Source organism: Watersipora subatra, chromosome 9, assembly GCF_963576615.1.
Source record: "Watersipora subatra chromosome 9, tzWatSuba1.1, whole genome shotgun sequence".
Lineage (NCBI taxonomy): Eukaryota > Metazoa > Bryozoa > Gymnolaemata > Cheilostomatida > Watersiporidae > Watersipora > Watersipora subatra.
The window spans coordinates 61,210,956-61,233,602 of record NC_088716.1 but is presented as its reverse complement, the minus strand read 5'-3'; the positions used below and the strand labels follow the sequence as shown (position 1 = coordinate 61,233,602).

The 22,647-nt window shown below is 38.0% G+C and overlaps 2 protein-coding genes and 1 pseudogene across 2 annotated transcripts; all 3 read left to right on the top strand.

Annotated features, from left to right (window-relative positions):
- The first annotated feature begins 29 nt into the window (after window positions 1–29).
- LOC137405321 (cytochrome P450 2D20-like) lies at window positions 30–22,299 on the top strand (annotated as a pseudogene).
- LOC137405323 (uncharacterized) lies at window positions 8,312–8,875 on the top strand. Its single transcript, XM_068091551.1, has one exon. The coding sequence runs from the start codon at window positions 8,312–8,314 to the stop codon at window positions 8,873–8,875; it is 564 nt and encodes a 187-aa protein (XP_067947652.1).
- Window positions 9,925–10,935, top strand: LOC137405322 (uncharacterized). The gene has a single exon (XM_068091550.1). It carries the CDS (start codon window positions 9,925–9,927, stop codon window positions 10,933–10,935), a length of 1,011 nt encoding a protein of 336 aa, XP_067947651.1.
- Window positions 22,300–22,647: the final 348 nt, after the last annotated feature.

The window sequence follows — 22,647 nt, the reverse complement described above, 5'->3', positions numbered from 1 at the left end:
GGGCTTACTATATATATGGCTGAAGCTATTGATTAACTGTCAGGATTGTCATGCCTGGCTAGTGTGAACTACCAATGCACCCTCATAGAGCTGGCTAGTGCACCTGTACTCGACTCTACTCTCAGACACGCTTGTATCCCGATGTCGGTCATTTGGAATAACTCTTACGCTGCTACACAGAAGTGCTGAGAAAACAAGGACGACATCGCTGGAGTGAGTCTTACAGCGAGCTACTGGATTATTTGCTTTTCAATGGAACAGCTACTGGATTATCAATAGATTATGTGACCTGTCTTTCTGTGTCGCTATAAGTAGAGTTTGTCAACCTCAGACAGGTGACTGGAGCAGAAATAGCGTACGGTACCTTTTCTCAATAAAATTGTAAGGTTCTTTGTTCATTGTAAAATTTTATCTTGCCATTGATGGCCGCTTGTCCATTGTCGCATCGTTGCCAGTCAGGTCATGACCTAATGTGCTCACTGCTTTAATCACCTTGTTTTTAAAATAGCCATATACTTCCATACTACAAGAACATTATAATATAGTATAATCTAAAATTTTCCCACTACACCTTTCTAGAAAGAAGGAAAGGTGTGGGAACTCTTTTATTACAAAAATTCTTTACTAAAAACCTCTCTTGTCTCGAGTTGTTCTCGGCCAAAAAGAATTAAAAAACGCATTTGTCCGGATTGTTGGCACAAGCAGGCCTGCTTTCTGTCGAGTGTTGTGGTGCTTGATAGTATTTTTAAAATCAGGGACCGTAAAGTTTCTTTCCACTGCTTTTAAATAAAATGCACATCTAATATCTTTTCGCCGTTTAGCTAAACGGCGAAAAGATTACATTAGTGAGCCTTTTACACCGAAACAGCTACCACAGCCACATAGAGTTTATTACTTTGCCAAACCGCTGATCATGTCTTCACAATTGCAATATACTTTGAATCACCATTTTCCTTTTTGTTTTTAGCATGGGCTTTATCTTTTTTGGCATTTCAGTCTAACACCTCAGAGAATGAGGTTGTACAGAATTTCTGCTTCTGTTCGCTTATTATTACTGTTTTTTAATATTCACCCATAGAGACATACTTATACATATTTACTCAACCACATTTTAACTCTCTCCTGGATTAGGTGATAGAGGTATGTACTCATTATTAATTCATGTTTTTATTCAATATTTGACTTTTTAAAAGGTTCTTTAAATATTGTTATAAACATTTGATGTCATATTGATATTATATGTATTCTTGTTATCATATAGCATTCTTGTTTTCTTCATTTTATCTTTATGTTTCATATTGTAATTTGTAGTTTTACGGTGTCTGCGTCTATAACAGCAAATAAAATTATCTTAACAAATGACACCCGTTCGAAACTCCACATTGTCTCTGGGAGGGCAGTTACAGTAAAACTCTTCCCTTGTGAAGCGCTGCCTAGTAAAACTCTTCCCATGTGAAGAGCTGCCGAGTGAAACTCTACTGTATGAAGTCAAAAATAAGATTCTGCCAACCAAAAAGAATCTTTCTACTTCTGAACAACAATGAATCTATGGACATGTAGCGGACATGTATCAACAGATTATTTTAACCAATTGGAGAAGTAAACAAATCATCATGTACAGACAATTCCATACGCAACTATCTGCCACTAACATTAAGTTTGAAAGAAGTAAATTATAAAGTAAACAGCCATTTCAACTACCAAAAGTCAGGCCTCCTAAACTCAAAATCAAATCGAACACTTTGTAGCTGAACCTATAATAAGTCTACAACAATTCGCACTAGAAGTACACGAGACTCTTACGTCACTGTATCCAACGTCTAATGCAAAGAAGAAAAGATAGTGCCAGAGCCAGTCCGACAATAAGCCAGCAGCCAAGATGCCAGAGCTTAGAGACAGAGCCAGTAGCCACATCTCCTTCTAATTAGATAAGTTGTTTAACACTGTTTGATTCCGTTACTCAGAATTTTGACTTTATAAATAGGTATAATCGCTTACAGAAACTTGTTTAATTTGAGTTTGAATACTCAATTTGAATAGTTGGAGAAAATCTTGTCTTTACCGTATATTTGTATGCAAAAATTTGAATTTTAAACAATTGTAACAGAGCAATTGCAATTGTGACGACATCAGCGGTCAAGCAAATATCTAACTCGAATTGGATAAGCTGTGGTTAAAGATGTGGTTGCGTCAAATTTGAGTTGATCTTAAAAGAAAGCATTTTTTTCTCTATTAGTTGATTTGTTGTTTGTCGTGTTAGGCGATCTCATTGCCAAGATATATGAAGATTAAAATTGAAAAAAATCTGATTGCGGTAAAAACACTCAGGCCAAAAAGACATGCCCAGACTTGCCCAAAATGATGTCACGCGTGATATATCTGTCAATATATCTCGTATTCACATCGGCTATTTGCGATAAAAGTCTAGTTCTACGCGGCTCTATAGGCATATATTTTATTTTGTATTTGCTCATGTTGGCTAGAATAAAATTTTAAATCCAGCTACAGATACATTATTATGAATGTTTCAGGGGCCTCAAATAATGAAAATTAAAGATTTGTCTTACTTTTTCCAAATGCTGTGTGAACATTTGAATACCGACTACCAATTCTACCGGTCTACAGTAATTCTGTCAGGCAAACTATGTAGAATAAGGTCTGTGTATCGGCACAGTTCTGTCGCTACCCACACTAACGATATACAGCCTCCCAAAAGCGCCGCCCACATTACGCTCGTCGCCTATCCTGGGGGTGGGGCTGTATATCATCCCCCACACCAAAAACTAGTTTCTTACTACCGTAAGTGAAATAAGCAATATGCGTCTTTGAAAAGAATAAACATAGGGGTAGAGTTTTAAGGATGAGAAATCTTCTGCAAACTGGATTTGAACTCACATTCTCCAGTTCTGCGAACATCCATACAGCGTATCCAATTCAATACAATATTCTGCAAATCATGTTTTGCATTATCTTCAACAATATCATTTTATTATATAATTTTTACAAGCAAAAAATTTTCATCTCGGCATAAAGCTTTTATTAAAAATATTTATCAAGTCATGGCCACTCACATAGTTTTAGCTGATACAATAAAACAAATTCATCTACTGCAGCAAACTCAAACAAAACATCATGGTTTATGCAGCACACATTCAAGTCTCTCTTTCCCATTTATGGCAGTTTCCACACTGACAAAGCTGCTTCGGCGGGTGGGATCACATAAACATCCTGTAATCAGTAAAACAAATGCAATAAATATATGTCATTCATAGATATGTCATTCTAACGTGTATCTACTGAAAGCTTTCAAATCGGGAGTTAGATAGATTGCAAGTGTAATTTTAAAAACGAATAAATGTTTAACAAAGGCATAAGTACGCCAAGCCAACGATTCGAAGCTTTGGTTCTGGAAGTTAAAGATTTGCCTTAATCAATCGATTTTCTTCACTTTCTACAAATGAGAAGTGAACATCTAAAATCAAATCATAACTCTAATTTACTAGATAACACTGCCACAGAAAATTTGAAGCAAATGTAGCTAGGTGAACCGATAAAAAATTATAAAACGCTGATTAGTGATAGCAAAAAGTTATAAATTGATTAATTAGTACATGTATTAATGAGTACTAAAATTATTACCTTTAGTATATTCGTTAATCTAAGCCATTGTATTGCTAGATACTATGGATTAAAAAGAATCTGTCAAGAACTCGCTGTACATATGTATCTCGCATGTGCAGGAAATTATATTTTAGCCTCAAACAGGGAAATATAATCTGAATGTAAACTCAACAGTATATCTATAGGAGACTCAAAGTAGAAGGTAAATTTACCTCCATTCTCCTATCTTCCTCCGTAGCACTATAATCACCTGACGTTCAGAAAACTCGGAGTCACCTTTGCGGTAATGTTACAGTAATTTTTACTGTTGTTCGTCAATAAAACGTGTCGATCAATTAATTCATTAAAGTACCGATGTTAATTACATGTAATTTAGTAAATATCGATGTCCATGCGACTTAATAATAAAGTAAAATCCCTAAATTTGAGATCACAGGCAACGCGTTTTACGAGTGATAACATTTATTACGACCTATATAAAAATTTCGTGCTGATGACTGGCTAATGAAGCGACCTTATATTTATCGATGTATCACTTTTCAGATGTATCACTAGTGACGTCACAAAAGAAGCACCCGCTGGAACGTGAGCTTTTTAAAAGAGGGCCTCATTCAATCAATCAATTCATCTCTGGACAGGGTTGGTCTACAAAAACAAAAATGGCATCAAATTGTAGCTGAAGTTTTAGCCTTTTATGGTCTTAATTTTATTAAATCGACCTTTTTGACGCAACCACATCTTTAAGACATCTGTCGCCATTTCATTAGCAGAGCCGATTTGCTTTCAAGGGGTACTTGGCGGTGTGCATGAGGGTATACAGCCTTGTGGAAATTATTGACAGCGGATAAGACTGTAAAACATTTAGCCCTGTTTACAAAATCACCTTGTGCACTAAAACCTTACACCCTACTCAGATTCGAAATTGTCTTCTCTTTTCAACTTGTTTTAATTGCTCATTCGCTACACTGACAAGTCAGTTGACGTTATCCTAATTCAACCATGTCTAAGAAAGGTAGTTTATCTGATCACAATGAAGATTTTCATAGCGTAGAGCTAGCACTTGAACAAACCACAGGTGCAAGTGCTGCTAAAATTACTGAAGACTTTTATTGCACAATTCAACCAGAAATGATTATTAAAAATGTTGAAACTGAAGTTGAATCTCAGAAGTTTAGTAGGACTGCGATTGGTAATGTTGCTAAACAGATACTTCAACTCGTTGAGAATTGCGGTTCTTTTCACAAATCGCTAGTAAAAGATCTTGTATCAGAACAATCGAATTATGATCAATTGGAAGGATGCCAAGCACAATTAGAACAAGAAAGAAAAACCATAAAACAAACACATGATCAGTGGCGGAGCATGCTAAGAGAGATCAAACCATATAGAATATTAGTTAATCAAGTAGACCAAGTATTAGCAGATATTGAACATCTAGCTGCTCAAGTTTTGGAATGAATGAGCAAACAATGTGTAAGGAGTGAGAGCGTTGTGTCACTTAGTTTATTGGCTGACATCCCAACTATCAGCAGTCCTCACTCAATTCAATCACCAGCTAACCAACTAGCTTCTCATAGTCATGAACTCTTAATTACTGAGCCTGCGCCTTTAACCACTCAAACATACATTTCGAATGCCAAGTCTAAGTCATACAATTCTGTAAGCTTTAGGGTGAGCTTTAGCATGCTTCGTATGCAGCTTGAAACAGCTGCTAACCTTGCTGCTATGAAGTAAAGGTTGGCAGCTGCAAGAAAAACGCAAGAGCTGGAAATGAAGGCACAGCAAATGTCGCAAGCCATTCAGCAATGCAAAATGCAAGCTGAAATAGAGGCCGAAGAGGCAAAGCAGCTTGTGATAACACAAGCGCTAGAAGAAGATGGCGTTAGATCATTATTTCACCCACCCTCAATAGATAATCCACCCATCGCTGTTTCAACTGGGAATGCTGCAGCATCACATCCAGTTATGCAGTCACATGAACAAGCTTCAGTTTTACCTGTCAGTGCACACGTTCTTAGATATGTGTCTGAGCAACAGCCAGTGTCACGTTCAAACCCACAAAATGATCATTTCAAATCCGAAGAGCTCCTAAGGCCAAGTCAGGACAGATTCATTGCGAATGAGTGCACCACAGCAAAGAATGCACAACACGACACACACTCTCTTGCTAAGCTTCCAGGTGTTAAAGCAGACACGCCCCATATATATGATACTAGACACCAGTCAATCCAACCCTCTACCCTCACCCCAGTCACAATCAGTTCTAACCACGAGGTATTTGCTGAAACTTTAGCAGGTGCCATAAATACTGTACGCCAGCGCCTATCGGAACCCCCAATTTTTCATGGTGACCCTCTTCAGTACCATGACTGGAAGGCGGCATTTGAAGAAGCATTTGACTCCTCAAAGGTTACACCAGGTCAAAAGTGGCTAAAGCTGCGCCAATACGTGGTTATAGCGGAGCATTGTAAACAGTAGAGAGTTACCGGAGGCATAATGCAGAGGATGCCTACCAAGCCACTTGAGCAAAGCTTGACAAAAGATTTGGAAGACCTGAAACAATTGCTAAAGCCTATGAGGAAAAGTTAACTAGCTGGCCAGCAATCAAGTCAGGTGATGGTGAGAAACTAGAGGATTTTGTAGACTTTCTTGAGTCTGTTGTTGGCTGTATTTCCACCTAACTAGATTTGAACTCAAAGGCTGCAAATAAGCAGTTGATTCTCAAACTCCCACATCAGATTGCACAAAAGTTGGCAGCAAAGGCTACCAAGCTCGGGAAACATTATGGAAAATTTCCTCATTTGAAGGACTTTATAACACTCTTATCAGGCGAATGTGATGTTGCCAAAAACCCTCTGACAAAAACCCTTCAGAACCACAAAGAAAAGTCTGCTAAGATCAAGAAAGATAATCAAGCCAAGAAGCCAAACAAAAGGGCAACTGTGCTTCTAGCAAGTGAAACAAAAGACTCTACAACATCTGAAAGCAAAACCCCTAGAATTCAAGCAAGTGCCACAAAATCCATTGAAAACAAAAATCAACTCAAACGCATAACGTATCCATGCTTATATTGCAAAAAAGACAACCATACTATTTGTGAATGCTTCAAATTAGGCAAGCTACCAAACGGTGATATTGAAAAGCTATTTCATGAACATAAACTCTGCTTTGCATGTGCAAAGCCAAACCACAGAATGAAAGAATGTAAACATCCAGCAAATTGCAAAAAGGCTAACTGTGAAAAACAACATCTCACAATGTTTCACGAGCATTATATGTACACAAATGATACAGTCACATCTGCTTCAGAAATGCAAAACCACGCTTCTGGCAATAAAAACAATTCAAAGCAAAGCAAAATCAGTAATTAAGAGAAAGCTGCTGCGTGCCAATGCACAGACAAAATGCACAAATCAGCGCAAGTTATGTCTTGGACCATACCCGTCTACATTTCCTCATCAGACAATCCTCAAAATGAAATCCTAGTCTCCGCTCTTCTAGACTCAGGATCTAGCCACACCTTTATCACACAAAGCCCTCTCAACAAGTTACATGCCAAAACAATCACACAGACCATGAACATAAGTACACTAACAAACACAGAAGGAATGAAGCCTGTAAAGGAAGCTGCACCTGGGCTCCTGGTACGTGGTTACCGCAGATAAAAAGTTCTCAAGCTATCAACATGCATCAGTCAATCTAAGATACCAAGTAATGCTGATGACATTCACAATGCTATGTCCCTTCAAGACTGGCCTCATCTGCAACACTTGGCCAAGGAGCTGATATCTGTAGAGGAAGGCAACAAGCTAGAACTCGGGCTTCTTATTGGTAGCAATCTACCTCAAGTGTATATTTCTAGGCAAAACATTGCAAAAGGTGATCGCAAGCCTTTTGCAAGACTGACCAATTTAGGATGGACACTCATGGGTAATAATACATCAGAAACTAACCAAAAGGTCGTAGCGAACCATGTGGATGTTGTAGTGAATAGATCCGTTTCTGCCCCATTGAGCAGATCAAACATTGCATTCAAGGTGAAACCTGAAACACACGATGATGATCTCAGAAAGAAAATACTTAAAATATTAAGCTCAGACTTAGAAAGCACAATTTCAGATGAAACTAAAACACTTTCAATTGAGGATATAAGCTTCCTACATTCAATGAAAGAACAAGTTCACAAAGACAGTGATGGTTACATCACTATGCCATTACCAATCAAATGTGAACCTAGTAGGTACAACAGTTCAAAATCCATCGCAATGAATCGATTCGAGCTACTTCAGAAAAAGTTCACCAACCCAACATTCAAGGAACATTTTTACGCTTTCATGAAAGACATCATCTCACAAAGCGATGCTGAGCTGGTCCCTGAATCTGAAGTAGAGAATCCAAAGTCGTGGTACGTTCCCCACTTTGGTGTGTACCACCCAAAGAAGCCTGATAAGATCAGGGTTGTCTTCAATGGGTCAGCCACGGTGGGAGGTATGTGTCTCAATGACCACCTACTTCAAGGACCAGATCAACTTAACAGCCTGATAGGCATTTATTGAGGTTACGTAAAGAACATGTAGAACTGGCATGTGACATCAGTCGTATGTTCCATCAGTTCCGTGTCACTGACAGACACAGAGACTTCCTAAGGTTTTTGTGGTTTGACTCTCAAGGTGACATTGTAGTTTATAGAATGAAGGTGCATCTTTTCGGAGCTGCCTCTTCTTCAACCTGTGCCACATTTTGCTTAAGGGCCTTATGCAACATGAGTCTTAATGAAAACGATTCCGCTAAGCATTCCATAAAGAAAGATTTTTATGTTGATGATGGCCTCACCAGTGTGCCAGACAGTGAGGCAGCTAAAGCAATGATACATGATGCCATAGCCGTCTGCAAAGAAAGGAATCTAAGACTGCACAAATTTTCCTCAAACTCTGCCGACTTTCTCCAAGCCTTCCCAGAGTCTGAGAGGAACCTACAAGACATTCAACTACTAGAACCAGATATAATTTCTCAGTTTCTTGAAAGGACATTGGGGCTCATCTGGTCACTAAAAACAAATAGTTTTCAATTCAGTTCAGATCTGAAAGCAGGTCCCAACACCCGTAGAGGTGTACGATCCATGATAGCATCCATCTACGATCCTCTTGGCTACCTGTCACCATTCATTCTCCAAGGAAAGAACATCCTCCAAGACATGTGTAAGATGTCAGCAGCTTGGGATAGCCCTTTGAATGATGAAATATTGACACAGTAGAAGGAGTGGAAGTTTTCATTGCCGTACCTGTCAACTGTAAACATCAGTAGGTGCTACAAGCCAGCCAACTTTGGTGTAATCAAAACTGCAGAGATTCATCACTTCTGTGATGCAAGTACTTCTGGTTACGCATCAGTAAGCTACCTACGTCTTGTGAATGCAAGTGATCGAGTCTATTGCTCTCTTCTCATGAGCAAAGCTTGCGTAGCACCACTTAAGCGAACTAATATCCCTCGTCTAGAACTCCAGGCTACAGTAACAGCAGCCCAGACAGCTAAGCTCATCAAATTAGAACTAGATATGGAGGTTTCAGAGGTATTCTGGACAGATTCCAAAATCGTTTTGGGATATCTAAAAAACACTTCTAAGAAATTCCATGTTTATGTTACCAACCGGATTCAACAGATAAGGGAACTCACTGATGTAGAAAGGTAGTTCTATATACCTACTTCTATCAACCCTGTCGACCATGCCTCTAGAGGGCTTACAGTACGCCAGGGAACGAAACCCTCACGCACTTGGTTCACTGGCCCAGAATTTCTCCATCACGAGCCGCTGGTCATTCCTCAGCAAGTGACACCTCAAGTTAGCTCTGAGGACCTCGAGGTCAAGTCATTGACAACTACTACACATAACCCTCCTCACAGGACGCTCTATCAAGCGCTTCATGTTTGTTCCTCCTGGACAAGGGCTTCCAAGATAGCCAATGTTTTCTTCAGCAAACAAAGCACTTTGAAAAGGAAGTCACTTGATCCCAATGCAGCAATCACCTACCTTGTCAAATCTTCTCAGCAGGAACATTTTCCCGAACTTGGACCCATGCTGACTCAAAAGCAAATAGGTCGAGGCAGTAAGATTTTCAACTTGAATCCCTTTCTTGATGAAAGTGGAGTTATGAGAGTTGGAGGTCGCCTCAAACATAGTACCAGCCTAGATTACAAACAGAAGAACCAAAAATCCTTTCAAAGGATAGCCACTTCACAAGGATCATTCTTCGACATTTCCATGAGCAAGTAGCCCATCAGGGAAGAGGACTCACTCTTGCTAAAATGAGATCTTCAGGCTACTGGATTGTTAGAGCCAGAGCTTTAGTCGCTTCTTTAATTCACAAATGTGTGATCTGCCGGCTACATCGGGCTAAACCAGTTATTCCCCAGATGTCCTCTCTGCCACAAGAAAGGTCCGAGTCGTCGCCCCCTTTTAACTATTGTGGAGTCGACTGCTTTGAACCATTCTTAGTAAAAGGCAGGGGAACAGAGCTAAAGAGGTACGGCCTGATGATCACCTGCCTTGCCAGCCGAGCAGTTCACATTGAATTACTGGATGACCTAACGACCTCAGCATTTATTAATGGCACACGCAATGCCATGGCTATTCGTGGTCCTATCCGGGAAATCTGGTGTGACCAGAGGACAAATTTGATTGGTGCCATTTTAGAATTGAGCAGAGCAGGACTCCTAGAATTCAAGTTAAACCTTCCCAATGCTAGCCACATGGGCGGTACTTGGGAGTGGATGATAAAAACTGCCAAAAAGGACCTACGGTCATTGATGAGAAGTCACGGTGGAAAGTTGGACACAAGTGTTCTTCGAACCCTACTCTATGAAACTATGGCCATCATAAATTCACGACCTCTTTTCGTTGTCACAGAGGAAGACATACCACTTTCTCCAAATCAATTACTGACCATGAAGTCAGATATCATACTGCCTCCACCTAGTGAGTTTGGTGATGCTGATATATATAGCCGAAAGCAATGGCGGTCAGTTCAGTTTCTAGCCAACGAATTTTGGAAACGTTGGCGAAATGAATACCTGACTTACCTTCAGGCCCGCCAAAAATTGGTTACAGGAAAATCTGATGCAAAGATTGGCAACTTTGTCATCATCAAAGACGATGATGCACATAGAAATCAGTGGATTAGAAGTAAAATCACAGAATGCATTAGCTCAACTGATGGGCACACTAGATCTGTAAGGATACTCTTAGGCAACCGTAACAACCCTCACCACTCTGGTAAATATCTAGTCCGACCTTTCTCGAAGTCATCACAATCATAGAGGCTGAAAATGACTAAAAACTGACAGAATAATAACCATTGCTAAAATGAAAATGAAATTTTAGGTGGGAGTGTTAGGTTCATTGTAAAATTTCATCTTGCCATTGATGGTCGCTTGTCCATTGTCGCATCGTTGCCAGTCAGGTCATGACCTAATGTGCTCACTGCTTTAATCACCTTGTTTTTAAAATAGCCATATACTCCCATATTACAAGAACATTAGTGAGCCTTTTACACCGGAACAGCTACCACAGCCACATAGAGTTTATTACTTTGCTAAACCGCTGAGGGTGTCTTCACAATTGCAATATACTCTGAATCACCATTTTCCTTTTTGTTTTTAGCATGGGCTTTATCTTGCTTGGCATTTCAGTCTAAGGCCTCAGAGAATGAGGTTGTACAGAATTTCTGTTTCTGTTCGCTTACTATTACTGTTTTTTTAATATTCACCCATAGAGACATACTTATACATATTTACTCAACCACATTTTAACTCTTTCTTGGATTAGGTGATAGAGGTATGTACTCATTATTAATTCATGTTTTTATTCAATGTTTGACTTTTTAAAAGGTTCTTTAAATATTGTTATAAACATTTGATGTCATATTGATATTATATGTATTCTTGTTATCATATAGCATTCTCGTTTGCTTTATTTATCTTTATTTTTATATTATAGTTTGTAGTTTTACGGTGTTCACGTCTATAACAGCAAATAAAATTATCTTAACAAATGACACCCGTTTGAAACTCCACGATGTCTCTGGTAGGGCAGTTACAGAAATATTTTGTTGAATTTGAACAGTTTATTCCTGGAAGTTAATCTCATGAATTTGTCATTAATTTAAAAAATTTCTAAAAGCTATAGTTGGTTGGGGCTGCTCAGATTTCAATCAGCTCACAAAAATAATATCTGGGATAAGCAGCATAAAACGGAGCTGCTGTGTGCCATGAGTTTTTCCAATCTTCCCGTAAAACTTTCAAGGGTACAAGTCAGTATTCCGAATAGCAGATTTGAACCTTACAGTACATATTGTGACTTCAGGCTGATTTCGCAGCCTGTTTTAGTAAACTCCTTTTATTTATAGTCGTGAAATATTATCCTGATGGATGCAACTACCTTTCTGATTGGCACTGCCACATTGCTAGTTCTCTATTACCTACTTAGGAGGGGAGATAAATCTTATCCTCCTGGACCATTCATTTTTCCGATAATAGGGAATCTGCCACAATTGTTTAGAGCCGGCTCCTTCACAGACTTCTCAGAGTACTACAGGAAAAAGTATGGCAATGTAAGTTCATATAAAGTATCTTCCGCTCATCGCAACTCATCATGTTAGTAATGGTTAGGATTAAAGCTAGACAGCACTGTCAGAAGTTCACCATGCCTCATTGTTTACCATTTGCTCTGCCTTTGTAAGATGTCCTCAATAAAAGTGGTTGTTACCTTATGATAGTGAAACAAATATCTTCATTAAATATGGTATCTTAAGTTTTGTTATATGCATTGCGCAAAGCATATAATATAAATAAAAGATGTTTGATGTCGATCATTCTCTGGTATCAAAATATTTTGTCAAATGCCCTTGTCAGTGATAGATGAGAAGTTCCTTCCCTTTCCCTATTTCTATTGGCATTACCTTTGATATAAAAGCCTAAACATCTAAAAACTTTTTATTTACTATTTACTTATTGACCATACAGTTCTTCTGCGCTGTTCTTAGGTTTACAGCATTGAGTTAGCCGGTGGTAAAAGAGTCGTTGTCTCTGGGTACGAGGGAATAAGAAACCTTGTAGTAAAGAATGCTGACTACACGAGCAACCGTGCTGTCACTACCCTCAGTTCCTACCTAAAAAAACTAATGGCAGACACCCCAGGTCAGTACCAATCACCTAATACATATAAAGGTCACATTGAAAGCATGAGTCAGCTTATGCAAGCACAAGATTGATCATCTCTAGAAGTTTTAGACGGAAAGCAGCAAGCAAAGTTTTTGCTGAGTAATTGCTCATGTCCAGCTCCAGTCTATTATTCTATTGCAAGTGAACCTGCAACATTGCTACAACATTGCTACATCCTTGCTACAGAATTGCTCCAACATTGCTGCAACATTGCTACAACATTGCTACAACATTGCTACAGCATTGCTACAACATGGCTACAACATTGCTGCAATATTGCTGCAACATTGCTACAACGTTACTGCAACATTGCTACAACATTGCTACAACATTGCTACAGCACTGCTACAACATTGCTACTACATTGATCTATATTACAGTGAAAAGTTTCATACTAATACACAGAGTCTAAACAAGGTGCTGATTCAATGTGTACAGCGCTCTCTATGTAGAGGCAAACATGTGTGTAAATCAAAACAGTCTGAAAGTTAAGACTCACATGAAAAGAGTTACCATAAATGGTAACTCTTTTATGTTTAAACCGCACCTGTGAACCTAAAATGCTGTTTGCAACTCTGCGGTACGGCTAAGAAACACAGCCTAAAATTTAAATCTGTAAACTTCTGACTACGTTCAGGGTTAGGTACCTTTTAGAGTGTGCAAATGCTAAAAGTCGTTTATTCAACAATAAAATGCTAAGAATTGTCCAGTACTTACACTGATGTAGTGAGGTCATTCATCATGGTCACTGTCATGTGACATCTCCAGCACTTGATTCCACTCGTCGGGCTGCTTTTCATTGATGCCAAAAACTGTAGAAGCATTTCGGTTAGTAGTTTTCAAACTATATTCACAGCTTTCAATTTGAACACCGAGTCATATTTTGCTTTTAAAAAATTACATGAGTTACAGAATGTGTTTGCTAATTTGGTACTTGTTCACTGCTGTTTGCTGTTCTTCGCAAAGGAGAGAACCCTCATTGGTCGATTGCCACCTCGCCAGCCAAGGCGTGCGTGTGACGACAGACAGAGCCAATAGACTTGGTGAATGGCTCATGCGGCTAGCTTAAACTGAGCTTGGAAAATGAATGGAAAAATGGCGGATACCACTTATACCTGTAACTCAAAAAAAGCCTTTAATGTTTTGGGTGTGTCCCATTCATGGTGGTGGCTTATACACAAAGATTTACGGTACCAATTTTTTATTAGTTAAAAGGCATTAGTTAGTTTCACATACTAGACATGAGTAGAAGGCTGCTGCATAAATCCATCTAGCAATTCATTAGCTCACATCGACCAAGTTTGACAAACTTCAACTCAAATTCCTTGAGCTCGTTCAGACTCTCAAGTATTTTAACTGAGCTTATGGCTCCCAAAAAAGCGGAGACAGTACCTAGCATGATGGTTATCGACTGTCTAACGTTGAAACTGCTGTCGATCGGCGTACAGGTCAGCTGCCGATAAACTCAAGGGTGAACAAAAGCCGGAGACAAGGCATTTAATTATCCTATTTTATTCTTGCGACTTTTGAACCATGTTTTTGTCTGATCTCCTATGGAAGCCACAATAGACCATTGCAGCCCTCATTATAACCAAAACATCAATATAATGTTTAACTGAACCTGTGCTAACAAACTCATGAATAGTAGCGCTAACTTCCAGCGTGTGATGACCTCAGCTTCAAGGCCTTATATCTTATAATAGAAATAGGCATGGCAGGTTGCAGCGACCTCTCTGGCTAATTGATATACATTCACAGCTGCCTTGCCCTGCTTTGCTTAAAGGTTGACTTGCAATAAAATTCACATTACAGTTATTTGGTATCATAAGATTCACCATATCTTACTCTGATGTGTTGTAAGTGCCAAACGTGTGGAAATGTGATTACAAGCTCTTAAAAGCTCAAAAACGAAAAGCTGCCGAAGATTGGAATCTCTTTATTTCGATGACGTAGCCATGAAATTTGGTTATCGTCTTGTCACGGGATGTTCTCACGTGAATTGAAAGGCCAATAAAAAGCTCAATATAAAACTTATCGTAGCGCTAGTTTATGACAAACACTTCGGGTTTTACCGAAGACCCCGTATCAAATATAGATGGTCGCTACTTTACAGTTTTGTTTCGGCCTGGTCTAATCGGCAAGTCGTAGTCTGATCATGTGATCCAATACTTTGCAAATAATTTCTGCAGCACTTTTCTATTATCACAAGTGACCAACAGGCTCGTCATGATTATCAGACAATGATATGTACTCCTTCAAGCTAAGGCTAAAAAATTAAACGAATTTTTACGGTAAGTTATAGGATATCACTGCTAAAAGTGACAGCATTATGACGACGATAAAACAGACGCATAAAAACAATAGACATGGTTTTATTGAATGCGTGAAGTATATTTGTGAAAATATTTTGACGAACAAGGTTGCATGAAAGTGTAAAAAGAAACCATCTCTCACAACTACGTCACATTTGAGGCGTTTTGGAAAGGGAATCCAAACTACGGCGGTCTCGTGTGGCTGCAATTTTCTGTTCGTTTTTGAGCTTTTAAGAGCTTGTAATCACCTTTCCACATATTTGGCACCTACAACACAACTGAGTAAGACATGGTGAATCTTTTGATAACAAATAACTTTAATGTGAATTTTGTTGCAAGTCAACCTTTAAGAAAGCCAGCTGAATGATCAAATCACATAAAAGCTTGTTAGACCAGAGATGTTCAGCATTTCTTTTATCAATGTAATAACAATATAACATAGTACTTTAGTTTGTTGGCAGCTTTTTTGTATCATTGGTTTAAAGGTTGGCTGTCAGAATATGAGAGGTCAATCAATAAAAAGTCAAAGGTATTAGGACTCCTGGCATATGACTGTTGGCAACTCTGAAAAATCCCCAAAATAAACCAGTTTTTCTTTTTTAACTTCTGCCAAGCCAATGTTTCCTGTAATAAGATAGGTCATAACTAATGCTGTGTCTATGAATTCAGGTCTAATATGGGCTCCATTCCCTCACTGGAAAACTCTAAGATCATTTGCCATCAGCACCCTCAGAGAGGAAGGAATGGGTAAAGCAGTTCTGGAACCAAAGATTTTAGAGGAAGTCGAACTCTACATCAAACACTTCCTACTACCAAACCTCGGCAAGCCCTTCGACATCGCACATAACCTTAACCAGGACACCTCTAATGTAATCTCACAGATGCTTTATGCCCGGCGGTTCGAGTACGATGATGAGGAGTTTAATCAATTGGCAGCCGCCGCGAATGAAGGTGTTGCTGTCGCTTTTAAAGTGGGTATGATAGAAAATCTTCCATTCGGTTCCTTGTTTGTCAAATCAGCCATAGAAAGAGAGAAGTACCTTGCTAGCACAGTCCTGCAGCCAACTCTGCAGAAATACATTGATGCCCACAAAGCGACCCTCGACCGAGACCACCCACGTGACCTGACAGACCGGTACCTGATACATTCGGAGGCGGCAGATGGCACAAATAAAACCTTTTTCTCAGGTAGGTTTTGGAGTCAAAGTAACATAGTAAGTGTACTAGTTCATGCTCTAATATTAGGTGTACTAGTTCATGTACTAATAGTAGGTGTACTAGTACATACACTAATAGTAGGTGTACTAGTTGATGCACTAATAGTAGGTGTACTAGTTCATGCACTAATAGTAGGTGTACTAGTTCATGTACTAATAGTATAGGTGTACTAGTACATGCACTAATAGTAGGTGTACTAGTTCTTGTACTAATAGTAGGTGTACTAGTACGTGCACTAATAGTAGGTGTACTAGTTCATGCACTAATAGTAGGTGTACTAGTTCATGCACTAATAGTAGGTGTACTAGTACATGCACTAATAGTAGGTGTACTAGTTCATGCACTAATAGTAGGTGTACTAGTTCATGCAGTAATAGTAGGTGTACTAGTTCATGCACTAATAGTAGGTGTACTAGTTCATGCACTAATAGTAGGTGTACTAGTACATGCACTAATAGTAGGTGTACTAGTTCTTGTACTAATATTAGGTGTACTAGCTCATGCACTAATAGTAGGTGTACTAGTACATGCACTAATGTAGCCAATTTTAGAGGATAAACTGACCCAATATTTAGTAGATTTTATCAGAAAGTATCAATATTTTCTATCATTTGTGATTACTTTTGATGTTTGAGATGATCTGACTGCCAGGATGTTTCAAAATTCAAATCAACAAAACTCGATTGCGGTTAAAACGCTTAGATCAAGTTAAAGTGTGATTGTGATCTCTATCGTTGCTAAAAAACCAACAGAATAAAAATGTGTAACGTTGCCACTTAAACGAAATAACTGATATCAACTATAAAAACTGGTGACATCATTTTGCTCGTATTTGTCCTCTGAGCATTTTAACTGCGATCAAGTTTTATTAATTTTATTCTTGAAATATCCTGGCAGTCAGATCACCTCAAATATCAAAAACTATTGCAGATGATAGAAAAATATTAATAATTTGTGGAAGTTCACCTTTAAAGACAGTTGAAAGCCTTAATCTAGTGCAAAGTAAAGGAAACATGTTCACGTGTTACAGTAGTGTTTGCCCACTCCTACTTCTGGTCATCATAATCAAACAGTAGAGTTGTTGTTGGCTGTGAAACTACTGGATAACAAAATGGGAAGGACAAGTGGACACCCTTGAAAGCAGAACTTCTCTCTAAGGAAAAATTAACATAACAGAAAAAACCAATATTCATACATAATATAAGGCTGGATAGGTGCCTACATACATGACTTTATGACAGCAAGGGTAGTTAACTCCTGACACAAAATAAAGACCGATTCAGGGTTCTAGTCGATTATCAGTTTTCCTCCTTTTGTAATGCACGGAGCTACATCTTCTAACGCAATAATAATACTAGAAATTCCACTGTCATACAGCCCACGACCAAAGAGATGGCCAGAGATATTGGCAAAAAAATAAAGGGTACTGATGGTTGAGAAATGCAATATTAGCAATCAAATGGCTCTGCAGTGCAATAGGATAACTGCAATGGTAGCTGTAATGTACTGGGTGTGGGTGTTATTATATACAACAATAAGCAATAATGAATGGAAAAGATGTTTATATTTTCCCCCTGCAATAGGAGAAATGCAATATTGGCCGATATTAGAAGTAAAATGCACTGATATTCTTAGAATAATCAATTTTATTAATATAGTAATAATAGAAAACCAATACACAATTTTGTTTACATTTCAAAACGTCATAGGTAGCAATATCGAGAAGTTGTGGTATTTATATAGGTTTTTAGAAAATTTATTTAAAAAGTGTTTGGTCATGACAAACAAAAACAATGAAAGGAAAATATTACACGTTTATATCTCTCCCTTGCAATAGGAGAAATGCAATGTTGGCCAATATTATAAGTAAAATGCACTGATATTATTAAAATAACCAATATTGTTAATATAGTAATACAGCAATAATAGAAAACCTATGAGCGTTCACGCGTCTCGAAGATTTCTGCAAACTGCAGCAAAATAAAAGCTGTTATAAAAGTGTTATAAAGCTGTAGGCCTAATTTACTGTAATGTATGTAAACTATGTACTATACACAGTTTGAAAGTTGGTTGTGTTGAATGTAGAATGGTTTTGATAAGCGATCTTTAACAGAAAGCCAGTAGGAGCATTCACGCGTATAAAACTGCAGCAAAATAAAAAAAAATGTTATCGTCATAAACGGGCGTTGTAGTTCTGCCCTAGCTGGTACGTAAGTTGTAAAGAATTTCGGCTAACGTTTTAAATAATGAAACCTTCGGTGATTGGACAAAAAACATAGGCTGATAAACGGTGTACCACAATTTCGTACCTGTAAATCGGTCTACGCCTCAAACGGTCTACGTTTATTACAAAAACCTTCGAATAAATTCGATTACAAGTAAACAGCACCATAGACTGGTGAAATGAACACGGTTTTCTCGTGAAAAACGCACTACTAAATAGTTCTACAATCGGTCGCACGGCTTTATTGGCGTTTCAATTTTCGGTCTCAACTTTTATTAAACCGAGCTTTTCAAGCTTTTTGTGACAATTTTCGTTCAAATAAATCTGTCTATTTGTGTATAATCCGATCAGATGGGTAAGTTTAAAGATAATACCGACGGTTTACAAAGACTTGGTAACATATTTAAATAAGTTTAAATGTGTTTTGAATCGTTATTATACTTTAATGACTTTACATTCCAATGCCTAAATTTGTTGATGAAATTTCTAGCCAAGGGTTCGTCTCATTGTTGATGAATAATTTTCGCAAGTTGTGTGCACATGCGTTTATCATAAAAACTCGCACACATCGCTCCGCTCGTTTGCTCGTGGGAAGATTTTATTTGTCTAAAAGCCTAATCTATGCCATTCCTAGTCAGTAAATACTACAAACTAGTATAATCTTCTATAAGAGTTTGTTACTAGTGTTAACATGGGGCTGGCAGTGTGCTGGCTTTACTGATTTCTGATAGCCTTTTTTTAAGGATTCAAACCTTTTTATGCTCAAAATATTGTGCTAAAGTCTGGATCCCTGTATCTGAGACATCGCACACATATCATAACAATTACTAACAGTTGCTTTTTGCTCGTATACTGAATCTGTAGAGCTAAGTCTTTACCAGTTTAGTCAGGTACCTAAGTGTCAGCCATACTAAACATATATCTTACATTACAGACGACAATGCTGTGCAGGTTGCTATACACCTGTTCATAGCTGGAGCAGAGACAACAGCTACCGCAATGAGATAGGCTTTACTCTACATGTGTCTCCACCCAGACGTGAAAAAGAGAGTTATGGAAGAGGTCGATGATGTAATTGGTAAGCAACAGCGTTAAATGTAATTTGACAAAAGCGTGTCAACGAGTAGCGTGTGTTGTTGGAGCTGTGGTCTACACTGTAAATGCATTAGACAATCCTGTAGCAAATACACAAATATTTAATTCTTCTCAGGTGTTAAACTGTCTAAGATTAAGAGTTATTATTTTTTAGTTTACAGAGTTCTTACAGTTGTACCTACCAAAGCATTATATACAGTTTTACCTACCATAGCATTATGTACCGTCTTACGTACCATAGCAGTACATACAGTTTTACATACCATAGCATTACATACAGTCTTACGTACCATAGCATTACGTACAGTCTTACGTACCATAGCATTACATACAGTCTTACGTACCAAAGCATTACGTACAGTCTTACGTACCATAGCATTACATACAGCCTTACCTACCATAGCATTACATACAGTCTTACGTACCATAGCATTACGTACCGTCTTACGTACCATAGCAGTACATACAGTCTTACATACCATAGCATTACATACAGTCTTACCTACCATAGCATTACATACAGTCTTATGTACCATAGCATTACGTACCGTCTTACGTACCATAGCATTACATACAGTCTTACGTACCATAGCATTACATACAGTCTTATGTACCATAGCATTACATACAGTTTTACCTATCATAGCATTACATTCAGTCTTACCTATCATAGCACATTCAAATCTCATCAATAATCATGTAGAGGTATTTTTATTTGTTCCATTACGCTAGATTTGTGGTTTGAAAATCGTATTAAATACAACCTATGTGGGCTATAAGACTACATTAGCAACCAGTGGTTATCGTATGATTAGCTATTAGTTACAATCTTTCAAGGCTGAGAGAGAACGTCATGCAGGCTGTAATATTTCTATAGATTATCTTGTTCAATACCCATATTTGCTGCAGGCCAGTCTAGACACGTTACCGGTAAAGATAGAGTGAGCCTGCCATACACTGACGCAGTGCTCTTGGAGTGTCTTAGAAAGGGAAACATCGCTCATGTTGCTTTGCCCCATGTGGCTGACAAAGAGATGGTCATCGATGGAATGGTGAGAACTTTCATAGCCAGAGAAACTAAATTCAAATTAAATAGCTTGAGTGCCAATTCCTTGAGTCAGAGCTCTTTAAGTTTTTCAATTTTTTCAAGTTCTTCAAGTTCTTGAGTTCTGTAAGTATAGTTATCAAGTCACTTTCATGAGTAGCTTAACTTTCAAATACTAGTTTAAACGTAGTCATGTACTTGGAATGAAAAATATCTAGACTTGATACATATTCATGGTCTATTAGGGGCGGGAGAGTGTCCACCCATACTTATTCTAAAATATCCATTAAATATAAAGTAAAGCCAGTGGGCTATGAGAACAATTATAGCTTAAGTTTTATCATTGGCCTTTCAACCTTTGAATAACAATGTTTTTTACTCAAGTTACTGAATGATGTATTTTGTTGGCTAAACATTAAATTTGTATGGTTGGCATTCAAATTAAACCTTGATTTTCCACATGTGTTATATCTACATAAATAAGCAGATATACAATATTGTATGTAATACTTGCCTGTGGAAACTCTTAACAATTTATATTGAATGACCAATCAAATGTCTTCTAGAAATTTTCAATTATTACCTGCAGCATAGTATGTTTAATAATGCTGTCTGAGTAACTACACAGCACTGATAGTAGTTGTCTGCCCTCAGGCACACATTCCCTGTAGCAGCTAAACCGCATTAATGACCTTAATAGCAGTAGGTTCAGTTTTTTACATGAAATTTGTTTTTCCAACTCATGTATACAGACAGAGGTTTTATGCCGACTCTTTGTCACTAAAGGTAAAAATGTCTACTGTAGTTGCTTTTAAAAGGTCACCAAGTTTTATACCTGTGCATAGCTTCTCATCCTTAGCAGCACACTCTGGTATTGAGGGACTAATTACTATCGTCCCACAATTTAGACAATCCCAGCTGGTGCAGAACTCATGCTCAACATGACATCTGTCCTAAATGATGAGGCAGTCTTTGAGGAACCAACAAAGTTTAAACCAGAGAGATACCTGACAGGAGACATAGCTCTGAAGAAGCAGAGGACGATTCCCTTTGGATTAGGTAAATGATGATGCTTGGAAAACCTTCTCATTGCTCATTTATTAACTGAACTTGATAATAACAGCCAAGTCTCTGTTGCTAGGAAGAAGGGTCTGCCCTGGAGAAAGTCTCGCTAAAATGGAGTTCTTCATATTCTTTGTTACATTTCTGCAAAGGTTTGATGTTTGCCTCCCAGAAGGTGTGACTATGACAGACAAGGCAGATCCAAATGATACGGCTGCTCGAGCACCCCCTCCTTACGATCTCATATTTACTGCGCGGCACTGAGTATGTCCTTGAACACTTGTTGCTCCTCAGTTTTTACAAGCTGCCATAAACTGTTTTTCTGTTGTGTAAATTATTTTTACTTAATTTAGCATTGATGAATGTTTATTTTTTGGCAGTTATAAACAAAGTGGTAGAATAATTTAATCTACATGTATACTAATAAATTGGAATAACAACAATATATATATGTTTTGTTAAATCACGTACCATTCTATATTGTTTACAATTGTGTCATTGGCAATCATGCCTATAAGCATTTTTACTAATTTTTACTAACTACTTTTTTATATTAAGTACAGCAAATACATAAAAATATAACATTTTTAAATTATCTTATAATCTTTGTGATGCATACAAGCTGTTTATATTTAATATCATCGCTTTTAGGATTACTTTCTGTATAAGCATAAACTTTCTGCAGCTCCATTTAAAGATACTTTATCATTTCTGTTGAAAATTAGTTATGAGTTTTGTGTAGTCGTGTGCTCTTGCTATCTGTAATGATATTGGAAGCCCAACAAAGCTTACACTCTATTAAAATGCTAATTAAGTAGACACTCTTCATGACTTTACACAATGAGACTCTTCTG